Below are 16,757 nucleotides of genomic sequence, written 5' to 3'. Positions count from 1 at the left end.
CAGCTGTATCTTTGGGCCTGATAGACTGCACCAAGTCTCCCCGCTAAGCCACGCTGGGGAGTGGGGGTGGTGGAATGGAAGGTGAAGGGAGAGTCCCGCGTGAGGTCAACAGGCAGGACAAGGACGTACGCAGTTCCAGGCTCGGCACGGAGGCTGGGGAGACCCGCCTCCCCTTCCAGATCCCTCTGGGGCGGAGCTCGGGCCAAAGCACGTGATGCCCTGGGACCCACCTTTACTGTGGGCAGGCCTCCCGTTCATCCTTGGTTTTACCGGTCGCCACTCGGATCCGCAAGACCCTGGCTCTTTTTCTTAGTGCTCGAGGGATCCGTTCTCTTCCGTGCGTCCCTACATGCAACTCCTGCAAAGAGAGGGGAGGGGAGATAAACAGCGAAGGAGTCCTGTGCCCACACTAAAGATGGCAACCTGCTGCGCTCACTCTGGGTGGGGGAGCGGGTTCCAGTCGCCAGGCCTCACTGGGCGAGGCGCAGACGGAAGGGGCGTCTCTCGAGGTAAGCTTTCGACCTTCCTGGGAGGGGACCGGAGCCGGGGGGCGTGGCCTCGTCTAAATTCTAACAGCTGATTGGTATTTCGACAGGTGGGCGGGGTGCCCTCGGTACCCCACCCCTCCCTCTTCGAACCGGAAGTGTCTCTCGGTCTTTCCAGCTGGTTGTCATTTCACTCGGCTCGGTCCTGAGGAGAAGGACTCAGCCGCGGCTGCGGGACCCGGACACCGGGAGGCGGTGGCGGCGGCGGCGGCGGCGGCATCGGCGACAGCAGAGGAGGAAGAGGAGGAAGAAGGAGAGCAAAAGAAGAGCCAGGCGGAGTCCGCAACAACGACAGCGGGGACTGCGGGACCGGGGCAAAGTGACGGCGGCGGCGGCGACGACGGCCCAGCAACCGTGAGGAGAAACAAAAGCCTTCTAAATTATAGATTTTTTTTTTAATCTGAGGGAAAGAAGAGAGAGCACAAAGGGGGGAGGCCCTTTTCTTTTAGAATAACTACACTAGTGGGTTTTCCCTTTTTTTCCTCTCCCTGCCCCCCCCCACCCCCCCCAGCCCCCCCACCCCCCTCCTGCGGAGAATCGAACTGAGAGAACTGAACAAACCGCCCCTGGGTCCCATGAGGGAAAAAAACCCCGGAGCCGCAGAGAGGGGAAGAGGCCGAAACTGCAGGACCTTCCAGGTCGCCCCGTTGGTCCCCGCACCCCCGGGCCGCCAGCTCCCTGTCGTCGAGTCTCGCTAATCCTTGCTGATCGCGATCCCCCCAAGAGGGAGAAACGGGTGTTTCCAACCCCTTTCATGGGGGAGAGGAGGCCGGGGGGGAGCCCAGGAACAGCGACCGCAGCAAGATCTGCACCCAGAGCCTCAGGAACAGCCCCCGAGGCCAAAACTGCGCCCCGTGAAAGAGCAGAAACAGGACCGGGAACAGCAGAGACCTCCCTGCGATCATCTTTCCATTAGTCAATGCTGATTTCCTCTCCCGCAACCAGGAATTCACCTCCCGCCCCAGATAACCTAATATAATCTATATATATAAATATATAATATATAATGTTCTTAAATTATTCCTGATTTTTTTTAACCAAGCTGCCAAGAAAAGAACGTATTCTCCTCTTAGCCCTATTCTAATTTTTATGTGAGTGAATCTAAACTGCTGAGGAAGACCATATGTGATTGTTAAATTATATATATATATATTTTTACTCCGCACAAGGCTTATTCTTCTACATCCATAGATGCTTGAGAAGCTGTGTTTTTGTCATTCATGTACATTTTCCTTTGGAAAAAGAAAGCGCCTATTTTACTAACCAAAGACTTGAGTTTTGCCCTCTTCGTTTTTATTCCCTCCTAGAAACAAGCCCAGTCGGATTCATGTCCATGTGTTAAGAGACTTTTTTTTTTTTTTTTTTTTTAGTTTTTTTTTTCTTTCAGAGACCAGAATTCCAAATCAGAACTCTTTCGAGTGATAAGCTGCGATCTTTGAGCTAGCTATATAAATAAGACACTGCAAACAGACAACTTAAATTTCGGGTGGAGGACGCAAAGACGCGGGACATCGGGTTGCCCTTTTTTATCATAAGATTCTGATCCTAAAAGTGATAAATGGGGGATTACGGGTTTGGAGTGCTAGTGCAAAGCAATACTGGGAATAAATCTGCTTTTCCAGTCAGATTCCATCCACATCTGCAGCCTCCACACCATCACCAAAATGCCACCCCCAGCCCTGCTGCTTTTATAAATAATAACACAGCTGCCAATGGCAGCAGTGCGGGGTCAGCTTGGCTCTTTCCCGCTCCAGCTACCCATAACATTCAGGATGAGATACTGGGGTCAGAAAAAGCAAAAAGTCAGCCACAGGAACAGCAAGACCCTTTAGAAAAGCAGCAGCTCTCCCCCAGTCCAGGTCAGGAAGCCGGAATACTGCCTGAAACCGAGAAGACCAAGTCGGAAGAAAATCAAGGGGACAATTCTTCGGAAAACGGCAACGGGAAGGAGAAAATAAGAATCGAATCGCCAGTGTTGACAGGGTTTGATTATCAAGAAGCCACGGGGCTGGGGACTTCGACCCAGCCCTTGACGTCTAGTGCATCGTCTCTTACTGGTTTCAGTAACTGGTCGGCAGCGATAGCACCTTCTTCCTCTACAATCATCAATGAAGATGCAAGTTTCTTTCACCAGGGAGGGGTCCCGGCTGCTTCGGCCAATAACGGTGCTCTGTTGTTTCAGAATTTCCCCCATCACGTCAGCCCTGGCTTTGGAGGCAGCTTCTCCCCGCAGATCGGGCCTCTGTCACAGCACCACCCTCATCACCCTCATTTCCAGCATCATCACAGCCAGCATCAGCAGCAGAGGAGGTCTCCCGCCAGTCCCCATCCCCCGCCTTTCACACATAGAAATGCTGCTTTTAACCAGCTGCCTCATTTGGCGAATAATCTTAACAAACCCCCCTCTCCGTGGAGCAGCTACCAGAGCCCCTCTCCTACACCATCTTCTTCGTGGAGCCCGGGAGGTGGTGGATACGGTGGCTGGGGAGGTTCCCAAGGCCGAGATCACCGCAGAGGGCTGAATGGAGGAATAACGCCCCTGAACTCCATCTCGCCTTTGAAGAAAAATTTTGCAAGCAATCATATTCAGCTGCAGAAGTACGCTCGCCCCAGCTCTGCCTTTGCTCCTAAATCCTGGATGGAAGATAGCTTGAACAGGGCTGACAACATTTTTCCTTTTCCGGTAAGATTATGTTCCATTTATAGATTAAGATGAATAAGGAAATTGCATGGTGTAGTATCTGTTTAACTAAAGAGTGTTTGAATTGTTCATGCGCATATCAGAACTCTTCTGAGAAAATGAGTTAATTACCAGACGTTATTTTGGCAGGACAGGAGTATAATTCGGAACAAAATATTCAGCGGTTTCTTTGGGAAATTTCTAATTGTAATCTCCCCCATAGGTAATAGTATGAATTGGCGTACTTATGAATACCAGATAGCTAATGATGTCAGAATTATTAACTGTAATACCTTTCTAGCCTGACAGGATCAGCAGGGTTGGTTTTTGCCCTACTTTTTTAGGTGGGAATAAACAATGTATAGATACAAGTATATTTCACTGTGGAAACTGATGATCATTTTCTGCCCACATGAAGTAACTAGATGACAGAATTCATGTTTTTCCTCCACTGTCGTGTAGGGTAGTGATTCAGTGAAAACCAACTATTGAATTATAGTTTTCTCCCTGGTTACACTTTAAACCTGGAACCTCTCTGAACCTTGCAGTGTGGACAGTCTGAATTCACCAATTCAGCAATTCCTCTTAAACCTCTTTGCAAATTCCGGCCTGCCCTGTTCAGTAAGGACTGGTACAGAAATGATCTAAATGTTTTCTTCATCCCCATTTATTTTCAAATACCATGAAACTGTTGATCTCAGAGTGACTCTTTCATGATGCCTTTCATCCATTTGTTTATTTTCCAGTGTTAACACTAGGGGTGTAGATAAACCGTTCCTAAAAATAGATCCAGGCAAAGATCACTTGTCTTTCTGGCCACCAGTGTATCTTTACTCTGTAAGAGTCACATTGTCTGATGTTTTTGAATTAATGAGCAGCCGGTCTGGTTGACAGATACGCCATAAAGGGAATTTCATAGTTAATTGAGCATCAGATGCCCCACTAAGTTTGTACACTTCGGGGGTATGATTGTTTATATGTGTTTAGGAAATTTATATGGGATGATAAGCTAACACTGAGTCAGGCCTCACAATGACCCCACAAGGTAAGTTCTATTCTTATCCCCATTTTGCAGAGGAAAAAATTGAGTATCAGAAAGATATAACTTGCGCAAAAGCACACAGCTGATTCGAGTGCCAATTCTAGGTTAAAAAAACAAGGATTAAAATACATGTCTGTATACCTGTGTATGTACATATGTGTGTATGTACATTGTGTGTGTGTATATACACATGCATGCACCACAGATAGAGGGTTATTGTAGAGACGTTTTCTGCAAGGGCTAAAGCAGATTACAAAATAGTTGCAATGTCCCCAAATATGATGTCAGCACAAGCAGAATTATCTGTTTTGATTAATCATTTGCTTAGCGGGAGGGGAAGTTTGCTAAGAGAATCCTATGTCATTCCAAGGAATTAAATGTCCCTTCCCTGAAGGATTCAGGTGTAACAGTTAGGATGTATCTTAAAATATTCCATTAAGTTTATTTTAGAGTTTTAAACTTTTTTTTTTTTTTTTTTTTTTTTTTTTTGCCTAAGTATCAAAAAGCTGTTGGCTTTTGCTTTTATAAAGGATTCTTTACTCAAAACTGAAGAGCAGTTATCTTGTGTTAGTGGTTAGGTAAAAAAAGGCTCTTTTAGATTTTGGCAATTTCATGAAGTCTGTTTTTAAAAAAGTTGCTTTTAGTACTCTTTGGAACATAAATTTACACTTGATCTTAGCCAAAAGGCCGAGAAGCGATTCTTTGGAACATAAATTTAAAGAAAATGTAGTGCAAAGGTGACTTTTATGAATTATTCGTATGTTGCTAATTTTTAGATCTGAGATGGCATTCTGTACATTTCAACTGATTAAGATTGGTTCAGAACTGAATACACTTGATTTTACTACTATACAGTGACAGAATGAACTTATGTGACCTCATGCTTTATTTTCTGTTCTTAGTTTACTGATTTTTGATAAAGATTTGCTTTGGGAAAAATAAAAAATTCGGAAAATGAATAAACTATATATATGCACATTATTAGTATTTTGGGGGGGCTAATGGAATGTGTTTAACGTGAAATCTTTCGGTTCAGTTGGAGGTGTATATGAAATAATAATAGAATAGACTAAGAGTGATCCTAAAACTAACTAACTAGGAAACTAACTCTTCCCTTAGGATTGTTGCCTATTATGCTGAGGATGGGAAAAAGGATGAGTCAATATACTTGGCTCAAATATGGTAGGATTAGAAAGTAGATTGTTGATTACTGCTCACCGTCCCCACCATTTTTAGGAAAGGGAGTGGGGTTCAGGGAGCCAAGAGCAAGTGTGGTGGTGATTTGAAAGTCACAATAGAAACAAGGGATTTTAAAAAATCCTAATTGGGTTTTGAAAAAAATCACACAAAGTTAGTAAACTGACTACTGTAGTGCTTACTTAAATGAATATAGTTCTGTGTGTGTGTGTGTGTGTGTGTGTGTGTGTGTGTGTGTGTATTTTAACAATTAGTCTTTTGAATTGATTTTTGGCAAAAAAGAAAAAATGCCATTTTGGGTTGGTATGGATTACTTGGTTAAATTTAATATGAAAAACTCAAAGAACACTTATTTGACTGGGAGCCTGGAGACCTAGGTTATGGTCTTGGCCCTATCAATATCATAGCATTTGGGGACCTCGGTTTCTCCATAAAATGCGGGGGATGATGGAGGTGATGCCTAAGTTCCTTATGATCCTGAAGTGAGCTACTGTGAAATTGCAATTGCTGCGACCACAACCACACTCTTTCCTAACCGCCGCCATTTTTGAATTTATTACCCAAAAAGCTAATTTTAGGAAAGAAATTTTATAGATATTAGTAATTCAGTTTCAATGGCTATTGTCAGGAATTCCTAACGTGTTGTGTAGAGATCTGGAAACGCACCACAGAAGTTACAGGATCCAGCTTACATGGCCACATTATAATGTTAGTGTTCAATCAAAGGCCAGCATGGTATTGTTACATTGAAAGGAAAGAATTCACCTGATACGTAACCAACATCAGGCAATGTTTGTTTTAACTTGAAATAAATCAGAATGTTTTTCACATTTGTTTAGTGCAGGTTTGAGTACGTACAGTGAATTGAATTGAAATTGAGGGTAACGTCTTCAGTTAGTTTTTTTTGTCCAGCCTTAACACTCTCTTTTATCCATGTTTGCGGAGCAAGAACAGAGGTTTCAAATATGTGAATAATCCTCTAAATAACTGACATGGCAAGGCATTGTATTTTGTGAATATTTTTTGTATTACAAAAAATAAGGTCTTTTTCTAGTTTCTTGTTTTGTTTTTGCTTAGTTTAAAGCTTTAATTAATACGAACTCAAATGACATGCCTCAAATCCTGTTTTCAGATACCACTAATGTATATAATTATATATACCTAATATAATTATATATAGTATAATTAATATAATAATAGCTAACATGCTTATGATATTCAGTTTTACATGTATTAACTCATTTAATTCATTCAACAATCCTGTGGGGTAGAAATTATTATTACTTTTCAGACACAAGATTTGGCTTTTAACCAGTATACTACAGTGCCTCTTGACATAAACATAATACAGGTTTTGGGGGAGAATGCCTCCTAGAAGCAAGTAAGATGAGAGGAAAAATTTTATAGTTTGAATGGTTGGTACATGCTAATCAAAAGATGTAAGTTTCGAAAGTAGAAAATAATATAAAATAATAGAATATACTTCTCAACTTTAAAATGTTAAGCTTAGATAATATTCAAGTCAATTTTTTTTGTTTATTTTTAGTATGTACTGTATGTCAGGCACTGGCATAGGACTTCTCAATCCTATGAGGTTTGGTTTTATTGTCCCAATTTTAAAATGAAGAAACAAGGTCCATATTCATGTGATTAAAGGCATGATTTGACTCTTACATTAAGGAGGAAAAAAAAAAAATTCCTTGTCCTGCCAAACACATCCTGGAATTTCAATGTCCAAACCAAATAGTATATTGGGGCACTTGCCAATAATTATATTTGAATACAGCACTTCTTTGGAGAGGTGCCTATTTTCTGTCCTTACAGGAAAGTAAAGGAGAATTGTATAGTATATATTCTGATACTCTCTTATCTTCAGCTCAGTTATACTCACACCTCCATTAGCCAAATACCAGCAAATAGACAATAAATAAATAAATAAATTAATTAATTAATTAATAAAAAGGCGGGGGGGGGCGCAAAATCTTTCCTAAAGACCATCCTAAAACTTGATAGGGAGACATTTTGGGATTTAGAGCCCATTTGCTTTTACTTAAGACACAGTCACCATGGATTTGTCTTAACCAGGCAAATAACTCATGTCACTTTAATAACTCTGCTTGTGTTGTAAGTTTATTGATCCTTAAAATGATATATGGCATCTTATATTTGAAAACAGAAAGTTACTGCATTGCTTCACTTCTGAAAGTCATGGTGAATTATTGCAGTTGTCTAAGTGCAACCTCATTACAGTTTTGGTTTTTTAATAGCGTCCTGGGAGGGAATCTTTGTATAGGAAACATTTTCTATTACTTTGTATTTCTTCATATTAGAAGAAGGAAAATTCATTTTTTAAACTATAAAGTACGGGTTGGATTGTTTTGGCTCCAGCAGAATTGAGATATTGGAACAACTTTGGAAAAAGCCTACCAGATACAATTTTGTGTCTTTTTGTAGAAAACCTTTCAACTAGGTTTCATTGCTTTTCTGATGGAATCAAAACTTGGGCAGGGCAGAGTGGTTTTTTTTTATTATTTTTTGTTGTTGTCTTCACAGAAGCCATGGAGTATGATCAACACATTGTTCTATGTCTTTCAGGAAAAACCTGTTTATAGCGAGCCTCATGAACTTGGTCGTTGCTAGCTGCAACTAGAAAGATGCTCTTAGTTCGTGGGTTTACGCTTTTGAGAGTAATTCTTGTTGGTGTTCATGAGAAAGAATGGAAAAGTAGTCTTAACGTTAACATATGCCTAGTTTAAATTTAACAGCCCGTGTTTATTTTTTTAAGAACTTTATCTTGCTGTAAGGAAAGCTTGAAGATCCATTATCACATATTTTCAACACTACATTGTACTTCAGTTTTTGGTCCCAGCACAGATAAGATAATGTATAGAATTAAGGCAGGGAGCCCATAACATGAGCATTCATTTTCATATTTCCTGACAGACTCATTTTATATTTAATTGTTCAGAGAAAATTGCTCTTGCAGAAATTAAAGTATGTTTTCACCGTGATAAATTGACAGCGATGTGTAATTTTTTAACTTCAAAATTAGTATAGGTTCTCATCACATTTTATATTATTGAAACCGAAGGGGTTCCACTTTCAGGGTTTCAGAAAATTCTTAGTAGCTAGAAAGATAAAGGTACAGTCCTCTTTTTAATCAGTTTCTGAAGGTGAAACTTGAAAAATTATCGAGAAAGCCTATTTTATGACGCCAAACAAACACGAAGTAGAGTGAAGCACAGGCTCTGGTTCTTAGCAAAACAATGAAATTACTTACAATTATGGTATCTACGAAAGATTTTTAACAGTCCTTTGTACCGCCTCTCTCATGCTATATATTTTATTTACATTTTACTCCTTTTGCATGAGCTAGATGCAATCCAGGACAGATAAAACATTTAGCAGAATTATCAATTTTCTTGAGAAGTTTTATAATTGTGTATACGCTTAAAATTTCATTAGGACTGGCAGACTGTATCTTTCAGTACTTTGAAAAATTTTACCTGTAGTTATTTTGAGCGATTTAGAACATTTCATTGCCTTTGTATACATTAAAGGAGACTGTTTCAAAGGAGAATTTGTGATTTTTTTGGTAAGAGATAGGAAAAGGTACCAGGGATTTGAGTTGGGTATATTTTAGCTTTTATTCTGGAATTCAGTTTCGCTTTGTATATTTTGATTTATTTAGCACATATTTAATAAGCACTTCCTATGTTATCGACCAGGGGCAAGCCTAGATGTCTCATAAAAGTTGTTTTGGTTTGATTTATAATTTATTTCTGATCTGTGCTAGTCCCTGAATGATACTAAACATACTTTTTTTTTTTTTAATCTCATTATAAATAAAATTGGCAATTGATAGTTTCAGGTCATTTTAATCCATGAGCTGTTTTAATTTTTTTTAATGTTTATTTGAGAGAGAGAGAGAGAGAGAGAGAGAGAGATGTGAGAGAGAGAGAAAGAGAGAGAGAGAGAGAGAGGGAGGGGCAGAGAGAGACAGAGACACTGACTCTGAAGCAAGCTCCAGGCTCTGAGCTGTCATCACAAAGCCCAGCGCAGGGCTCTAACTCAAGAACCAGGAGATCATGACCTGAGCTGAAGTTGGATGCTTAACCGACTGAGCCACCCAGGCACCCCTCCATGAGCTGTTTTGAACTTTAAGGCAAATTAAGAGATCCACCTTTAGCTATAACAAAAGCAATGTGTTAATGGTATTTTCAAATATTTTATTAATGGTCACATTTGTAAACATATGCTTGGGTGCAACATGTGCTTATTTAAGTTCTGTGGCAAAATGGCAAACTTTAACCTATGGTTAACAGAATTCAGGCCTTATGACACGTAAAGGAGAAAACTCCATCAGCCACTTACAGGTCCTCTCTCATGTTTGCAAACTGAATTAATAAAAGTTCAAAGTCTTAAGCCATGCCAGTACTTTTCATATTTTAGAGTATTTAGATTGGGCAATTTCTGTTTGCTGAACATTTACCAGAAATATCCCAATCATTTTTTTTATAGATCTAAACTACATTATAGTTAATGCCTCAGTATTATACATTTTAAAGCCGTATTTATATTTAAATATTATGTAACATACTTTTAATAGTAGTTCTTCCAGGTGTTTTTGAGGAACTCATCTGAGTGCTCATCAGTAAAATAGCTGTTGTTATTTTACATCTGTAAGAACCTTTAAAATAAAAGTCAACTTAAGAATGTTGCTATTCAGAAAAATCTCCTAATTATAGTATGGAAGTCAGAGCTGGGTTCCAAATATGGCTCTGCCACTTACTGTACGACCTAGGGCAAGCTACTCAACCTTCCTGATCCTTCATTTTCTCATTTGCTTTGACAGGTGATCACATAGAAATATTGATTCAATGGGGCGCCTGGGTGGCTCTGTCGGTTGGGCGGCTGACTTCAGCTCAGGTCATGATCTCCCGGTCCGTGAGTTCGAGCCCCGCGTCGGGCTCTGTGCTGACAGCTCAGAGCCTGGAGCCCGTTTCAGATTCTGTGTCTCCCTCTCTCTGACCCTCCCCCATTCGTGCTCTGTCTCTCTCTGTCTCAAAAATAAATAAACATTAAAATAAATTAAAAAAAAAAAGAAATATTGATTCAAAATCTTGCAATTAGCATGTCTTCTTAAAATATGAAAACCATTGTATAACTTGTGTCTGGTAATTTGAGCTTAATTTTAAAGAAGACTTTCATAACCCAAACTATAATTTTTTTTTTTTTAACGTCTATTTATTTTTGAGACAGAGAGAGACAGAGCATGAACGGGGGAGGGTCAGAGAGAGGGAGACACAGAATCTGAAACAGCCTCCGGGCTCTGAGCTGTCAGCACAGAGCCCGACGCGGGGCTTGAACTCACGGACCGCGAGATCATGACCTGAGCCGAAGTCGGCCGCTTAACCGACTGAGCCACCCAGGCGCCCCAAACTATAATTTTTAAAAAGAAAGTCACTGTACTTAAATGATAGTGGAATTCAAAGCTAGATGATGTTCTCACTTTCTTGAACACTGCTAAAAAAAATTACTGACTTTTTTTGGTCTCTATTTTGGCAAAGTGTTTTCCCTCATGACTTTTAAATTTTTTATTAGGAAAAAAATTAAGCATATTCAATAGTAGACAAAATAGTATAGCAGAGCCCCATGTACATGTCATCGGGCTTTAACAATGATCAACTCGACAGTCTCCTGTATCTTCTTATGTTATTTTCATGTTATTTTATTTTATTTTTAATTAATGTTATGTATTTATTTATTTATTTTTGAGAGAGAGAGAGAGAGAGAGAGACAGAGTGTGAGTGGGGGAAGGGCAGAGAGAGAGGGAGACACAGAATCTGAAGTAGGCTCTGGGCTCTGAACTGTCAGCACAGAGCCCGCCGTGGGGCTCGAAACTCACAAACTGTGAGATCATGACCTGAGCCGAAGTTGATGCTTAACTGACTGAGCCATCCAGGCGCCCCACTTTTCATGTTATTTTAAAGCAGTTTCCAGATAGTGTATCATTTTAACTGTAAATGCTTTAGTATGTGTCTCTAAACGATTAGGAGTTTGTCCCCCCCCCCCCCCACCACAACAACAGCAGCAACAACAACAACAACATTTCATGGGTGTTTTTAAGCCAAGATAGTGAGAGGGGCGCCTGGGTGGCTCAGTTGGTTGAGCATCTGACTTCAGCTCAGGTCATGATCTCGCGGTCTGTGGGTTTAAGCCCCGCGTCAGGCTCTGTGCTGACAGCTCGGAGCCTGGAGCCTGCTTCGGAGTCTGTGTCTCCATCTCTCTCTGCCTCTCCCCTGCTCATTCTCTGCCTCTCTCTCTGTCAAAAATAAATAAACTTAAAAAAAAAAAGAAAAGAAAAGATAGTGAGAAACTGAAGCAAGGCCCACATTCTGTTGCACCTGCTCAGCTTGTTTCACCACTCAAGCTGGTGCTAATCTCTAAGGAAATCACTGCTGGCTTCATTTCCTCCCTCTGGGCAGAGAAGGGTGTTGGTAGTCACTTGGCTATCAGGAAAAAAAAAGGAGAGATCCAACAAAAATGCCAAAACGTATCAATTGATGACTGAAAATTTGGGAGAGGATGGTCTAGTTTTCTTCTGTCCACCTTAGTCTTTCCCCAGGTTCAGGCTTCTGTGGACTTGTGAGAAGGATCTCTGAAAGGAGAGAGAACAGGACACGACTGGGAGCTTTTAGGGTGTATTTTTGTTTGTCTGTTTTTGTTTTTGAAGAAGAATTGAGCGATTTGGGGCTTTTGTTGGACTGCATCAGATTTTTTCACCTCTTGCAAATGTCTGATACTTTCAATGGTCCACGCACTGGGAGTACATGACCAAGGCAAGCAGACTTCTTGAAGTGTATAGTCTGGGCCAGAAGTACCTTCTGCTCAGGAAACTCTGGGGAGCTAAGGATATGGGGGTGGGAATTGTGAGGGCCCGGAAAGGCTGACACTGGGCACAGGCTGCTTTTTGACATTGCTCTCAAGGTTCCCAAAAAAGATGTCGTGGGTTGTAGACACGGGCCTCAGTTTAGGAATAAAGATTGTGCATTTGGGTGACCATTTTCCTTGCTGACTTAGAACCTGATCTGGCCCAGCAGACATGGAACAGAGGAACTCTGATAGGCAGTAAGCTTCCAAAGGCAGAGGAAGGGCCAGAAGGGGCTAAATGACTTCATTCCTTAGTGTTGAGTTTTAGTAGTATTTACCTATTTTCCTTAAGCTAGTGACTTCTTGCCCTGAGTAGTTTATTAAGTAGGAGAAATATTGTTTTCCATTTCAGTTTCCTATGAAAATGCGCTACAGGAAATAGCACAGCAGCTGAATTATTCAGATATAACAGTTCCTAATTTAGTATATTACTTTCAGGCTCTTTTGCTATTTCACTAGAGAGAGAAGGGGCAGAAAGACTGTTAATTGAATAGATCTACTAACGACCGGGCATTTTGCACAATCTGTTCAGATACCTTATCTTTTTCCTCACCGCGATTTATTATCTTCATTTTGCTGATGAAACCAAGGTTCACAGATGCTGTGGCATCAAGATCACTTGTCTAGTAAGTGGTCATTTAAACTCAGGTCTGAGAATTTTTCCAAAGAAGACATCCAGATGGCCAGCAGACACATGAAACGATACTCAGTGTCACTCCTTATCAGGGAAATACAAATCAAAACCACACTGAAATACCACCTCACGCCGGTCAGAGTGGCTAAAATGAACAAAATCAGGAGACTGTAGATGCTGGTGAGGATGTGGAGAAACGGGAACCCTCTTGCACTGTTGGTGGGAATGCAGACCGGAGCAGCCGCTCTGGAAAACAGTGTGGAGGTTCCTCAAACATTTAAAAAATCGCATTGCTGGGCATTTACCCAAGGGATACAGGAGTGCTGACGCATAGGGGCACTTGTACCCCAATGTTTATAGCAGCACTCTCAACGATAGCCAAACTATGGAAAGAGCCTAAATGTCCATCCACTGACGAATGGATAAAGAAGATGTGGTTTATATACACAATGGAATACTACGTGGCAATGAGAAAGAATGAAATATGGCCTTTTGTAGCAACGTGAATGGAACTGGAGAGTGTTATGTTAAGTGAAATAAGTCATACAGAGAAAGACATATACCATGTGTTTTCACTCTTATGTGGATCCTGAGAAACTTAACAGAAGACCATGGGGGAGGGAAAGGGGAAAAAGAAGTTACAGAGAGGGAGGGAGGCAAACCATAAGAGACCCTTGGATACTGAGATCAAACTGAGGGTTGTTGGGGGGTGGGGGGAGAGGGGAAAGTGGGTGATGGGCTTTGGGGAGGGCACTTGTTGGGATGAACACTGGGTGTTGTATGGAAACCAATTTGTCCATAAATTATATTAAAAACATAATAAGCTCAGGTCTTAGAATAGAATAGACTTTAATTATTTCTCTCTGCCAGGCAAGGTGAGAATGAACAAATAGTCAACAAAAAGAAGGGGTCTGTTGACCCAGGAATGACTAGTCAAGTCTGGAAAGGCAGCCAGCTTGTTTTGTAAATTCAGTTAAGTGGTGACAAGAAGTGTTTACCATTTCAAGGATCTCTAATGCTCAAAATGAGTGCGGTTTATTTAGTGAAGGTGGAATAAAATTTTCTTCTCAAAGGCTTTCTGGAGAGATCTGATTCGTCAGTTCACATGGGAGCAAATGGAGCTATGGATCCAATCAGAATAAAACACCAACGACATTCACTCATTTAGTTATGGTTTTTTATAGGGAGCATTTGGTAGCCTATGGTCTCTTAAGATTCTGCCTTAGTTATTAAGCTGTCATAATGAGAAAGTACTGATGGAAGAGGAAACACGTGAAGAAATATGAGATGATCCTGAGTGTGGTTTATTCTCCTGCAGATAATTACCTCTTTGACTTTAACCTCTGACACTTGTTCTCTGCATTCAGGCCCTGTACAGAGCAAAGGACTTCATACTTGCTGGGCGTTCACACGTTGAAATTTCTAGGTCACGATGAGGCTTACTTAAACGGACCACGTTTCTAAGCTTCTCTGACGTCAGACTCTACCACTTACCGTGTGACTGGGAGAGCGATTAGTTAACTTCTTATAGCATCATTTACCTAAAATGGGGATGATAATTGTATGCACTTTAATGTGATGGTTGTGAGGAACCAATGTACGTATATCATACATAACTCACATAAGATGCACAGCACTGAACCAGGAGGAACGGGTTGGCCACTTTAATAATGGTGGTGACAATAACGAAGGGCTTATACTCTGCACATGTGCAGCGTGTCTGTGGCTGTGTAGATGAGTGGTGCTCACAGTCCACTGGGGGGGGATGGCTGTGATGGAACTTTGTCAGCATCATGTGGAATGGTGGCATGTTAGGGGGGATGGGCAAAAGGGACTCGTTTCTGCACAGGGATTTGAGGGTCATCTGGAAGTGGACTCATGAAAGTTGACTTAGGTAGTCTTTTTTGATGCCTGTGGGCTTACATATTTAACCCAAGAAGAACATTCACGTCTTGGCAAATCTTGGATTAAAACTCCCATAGTACCTTTGATTAATTATGGACTGTACTGGCATCTCAGACTTCCTATTTATTTTGGCAGCTGACATCCTGGCATAGACTTTCCTTTCAAACCAAAATATTTTCTCTTCCCTTCTTCACTAGGGAAAGTTTAAGCCAGAAAGAGAAACTTCCATTGGCTGATAGAGATACATAGCTGTCTGCGAAGTGGCGATCGCAGTGCTGTCTGTCTTTGTAGGGATCGAGTGAGCGAAGGGAGTAGTAGCTGACCTTTGGCTTTGGTTCTTAATAATGTGGCTGTATTCAGTTAAGTACTTTTTGTGTGTTAGATCCAGTCTAGTAATGCAAAAACATGCTAACTCAAGTATAAACAGACAAGAACCAGTAGTAGAGTGGTCATGGTGGTTGAATTGTTGAAATTGAACTTGATTGTAATCTTTTTCCAAGTTAGGCGTCTCGGGGCTTGGAGAGGGCTTTGTTTTGGGTTCTGAGAGCAATCCCTTCGCTTTATGCAGAAACCTTAAAATGGGTGACGTAGACTATTTAAGCTGGACTGTATCGTGGCCAGCCAGCCAGGGTGTAACTCACAAACACAACCCCAAGCATCTAAGGAAGTTAACCTGTCGAATGTAATTGCTTAACTCCGTGCCACTCAAAGTGTGGTCCCTGGCTTCACTTAGAAACTTACTAGAAACGTGAATTCGTGGATCCTACCCAGGCCTACTGAATGAGATACTTTTGTGGGTAGACCTCCTAATCTATGTTTTGACAAGATCTCCAGATGATTCTGATAGACTCTCGAGCTTGAGAATCACCGTCTCTCATACGCTCTCAAGTTTTAGAATATCCATCTGGATGTTAAGAAGAAAAAAAAAAGCCATGAATGATGATTTTGGTTTGTGGTATCACTGCAGTCTAGTTGTTCTTCCTGTGTCAATAGACCGACAGGTTCATGTGTTTCTTTTGGCTGCTCCTGGAATGTTATGAAAAGCCATGTCATCAGATATTTGCTGATGTAAGGCTTCCTATTTTGCCATGGCAGTCAGGATCACTCAGGTGTAAGTTAAAAGGACGTGTCCTGCTGTTTGAAGTACTAATTTGTTTTATCAGAACATTATTTTTTATCAACTTGGATTTTCATATTAGCTTGTATGGTTTTTTTCCCATTAGAAATTGTTCTGTGAGGTACAGATGACAGAAACTGAAACCAAACCAGTTACTGACCTGCAACTCTATATGTTAAATATAACAATTAGGATTACAAAATAAAATGAGGTCTAAGTGTCGTAGTCAGGTTTGCTTTGCTGAGCCTTGAAAATAATTGGTACTCTTCTATCTTCATTCATGATTATTAAGCTCACATGTTCTAGAGTCGGAAGGCCTGGGTTCAAATTCTGCCCCTCCACTTACCTTGCACTGATACAGTTATTTAATCACTCTAAGTTTCCATTTCTTCATCTGTGAAAAGGGATAATTCCGGAACATACCTAACTGTATAGGATTTTTGTGAGGAATAAAGAAGATCATATATATAAAGCATTAGAGCTTGATAAGTGTTAGCTACTAATGTTAGTGGTATTATTACTACTGTTACTACCACTTCGACTCCTGTGGTTGGCAGTAGAAAGCCTAGAGTGGCATTTGTGGTAGGTTTTTAATTTGTGCCCCATATCTATTTGCCACCTCGACAGAAAGAAGGAAGATGAGGCTTCTTTTCGTATCTTCTTGGCACCTCTGACATAATCCTATATTATCCTTATACATACTC

At 40.9% G+C, this 16,757-nt stretch overlaps 1 protein-coding gene across 4 annotated transcripts in view; it reads left to right on the top strand.

Moving 5' to 3' along the window:
* Positions 1-656: 656 nt before the first annotated feature.
* CPEB4 (cytoplasmic polyadenylation element binding protein 4) overlaps positions 657-16,757 on the top strand; it is a 67,497-nt gene continuing 51,396 nt past the window's right edge. For all 4 annotated transcript variants that reach the window (XM_043595718.1, XM_043595708.1, XM_043595699.1 and 1 more), the window contains exon 1: positions 657-3,228. In XM_043595718.1, the coding sequence (XP_043451653.1) occupies positions 2,104-3,228 (1,125 nt within the window). In that variant the 5' untranslated portion in view covers positions 657-2,103. The remainder of the gene's footprint in view (positions 3,229-16,757) is intronic.

The sequence above is a fragment of the Prionailurus bengalensis genome, chromosome A1 (genome assembly GCF_016509475.1).
Source record: "Prionailurus bengalensis isolate Pbe53 chromosome A1, Fcat_Pben_1.1_paternal_pri, whole genome shotgun sequence".
NCBI lineage: Eukaryota > Metazoa > Chordata > Mammalia > Carnivora > Felidae > Prionailurus > Prionailurus bengalensis.
The sequence above is the reverse complement of the archived record's forward strand: the minus strand, read 5'-3'. Positions and strand labels throughout refer to the sequence as shown.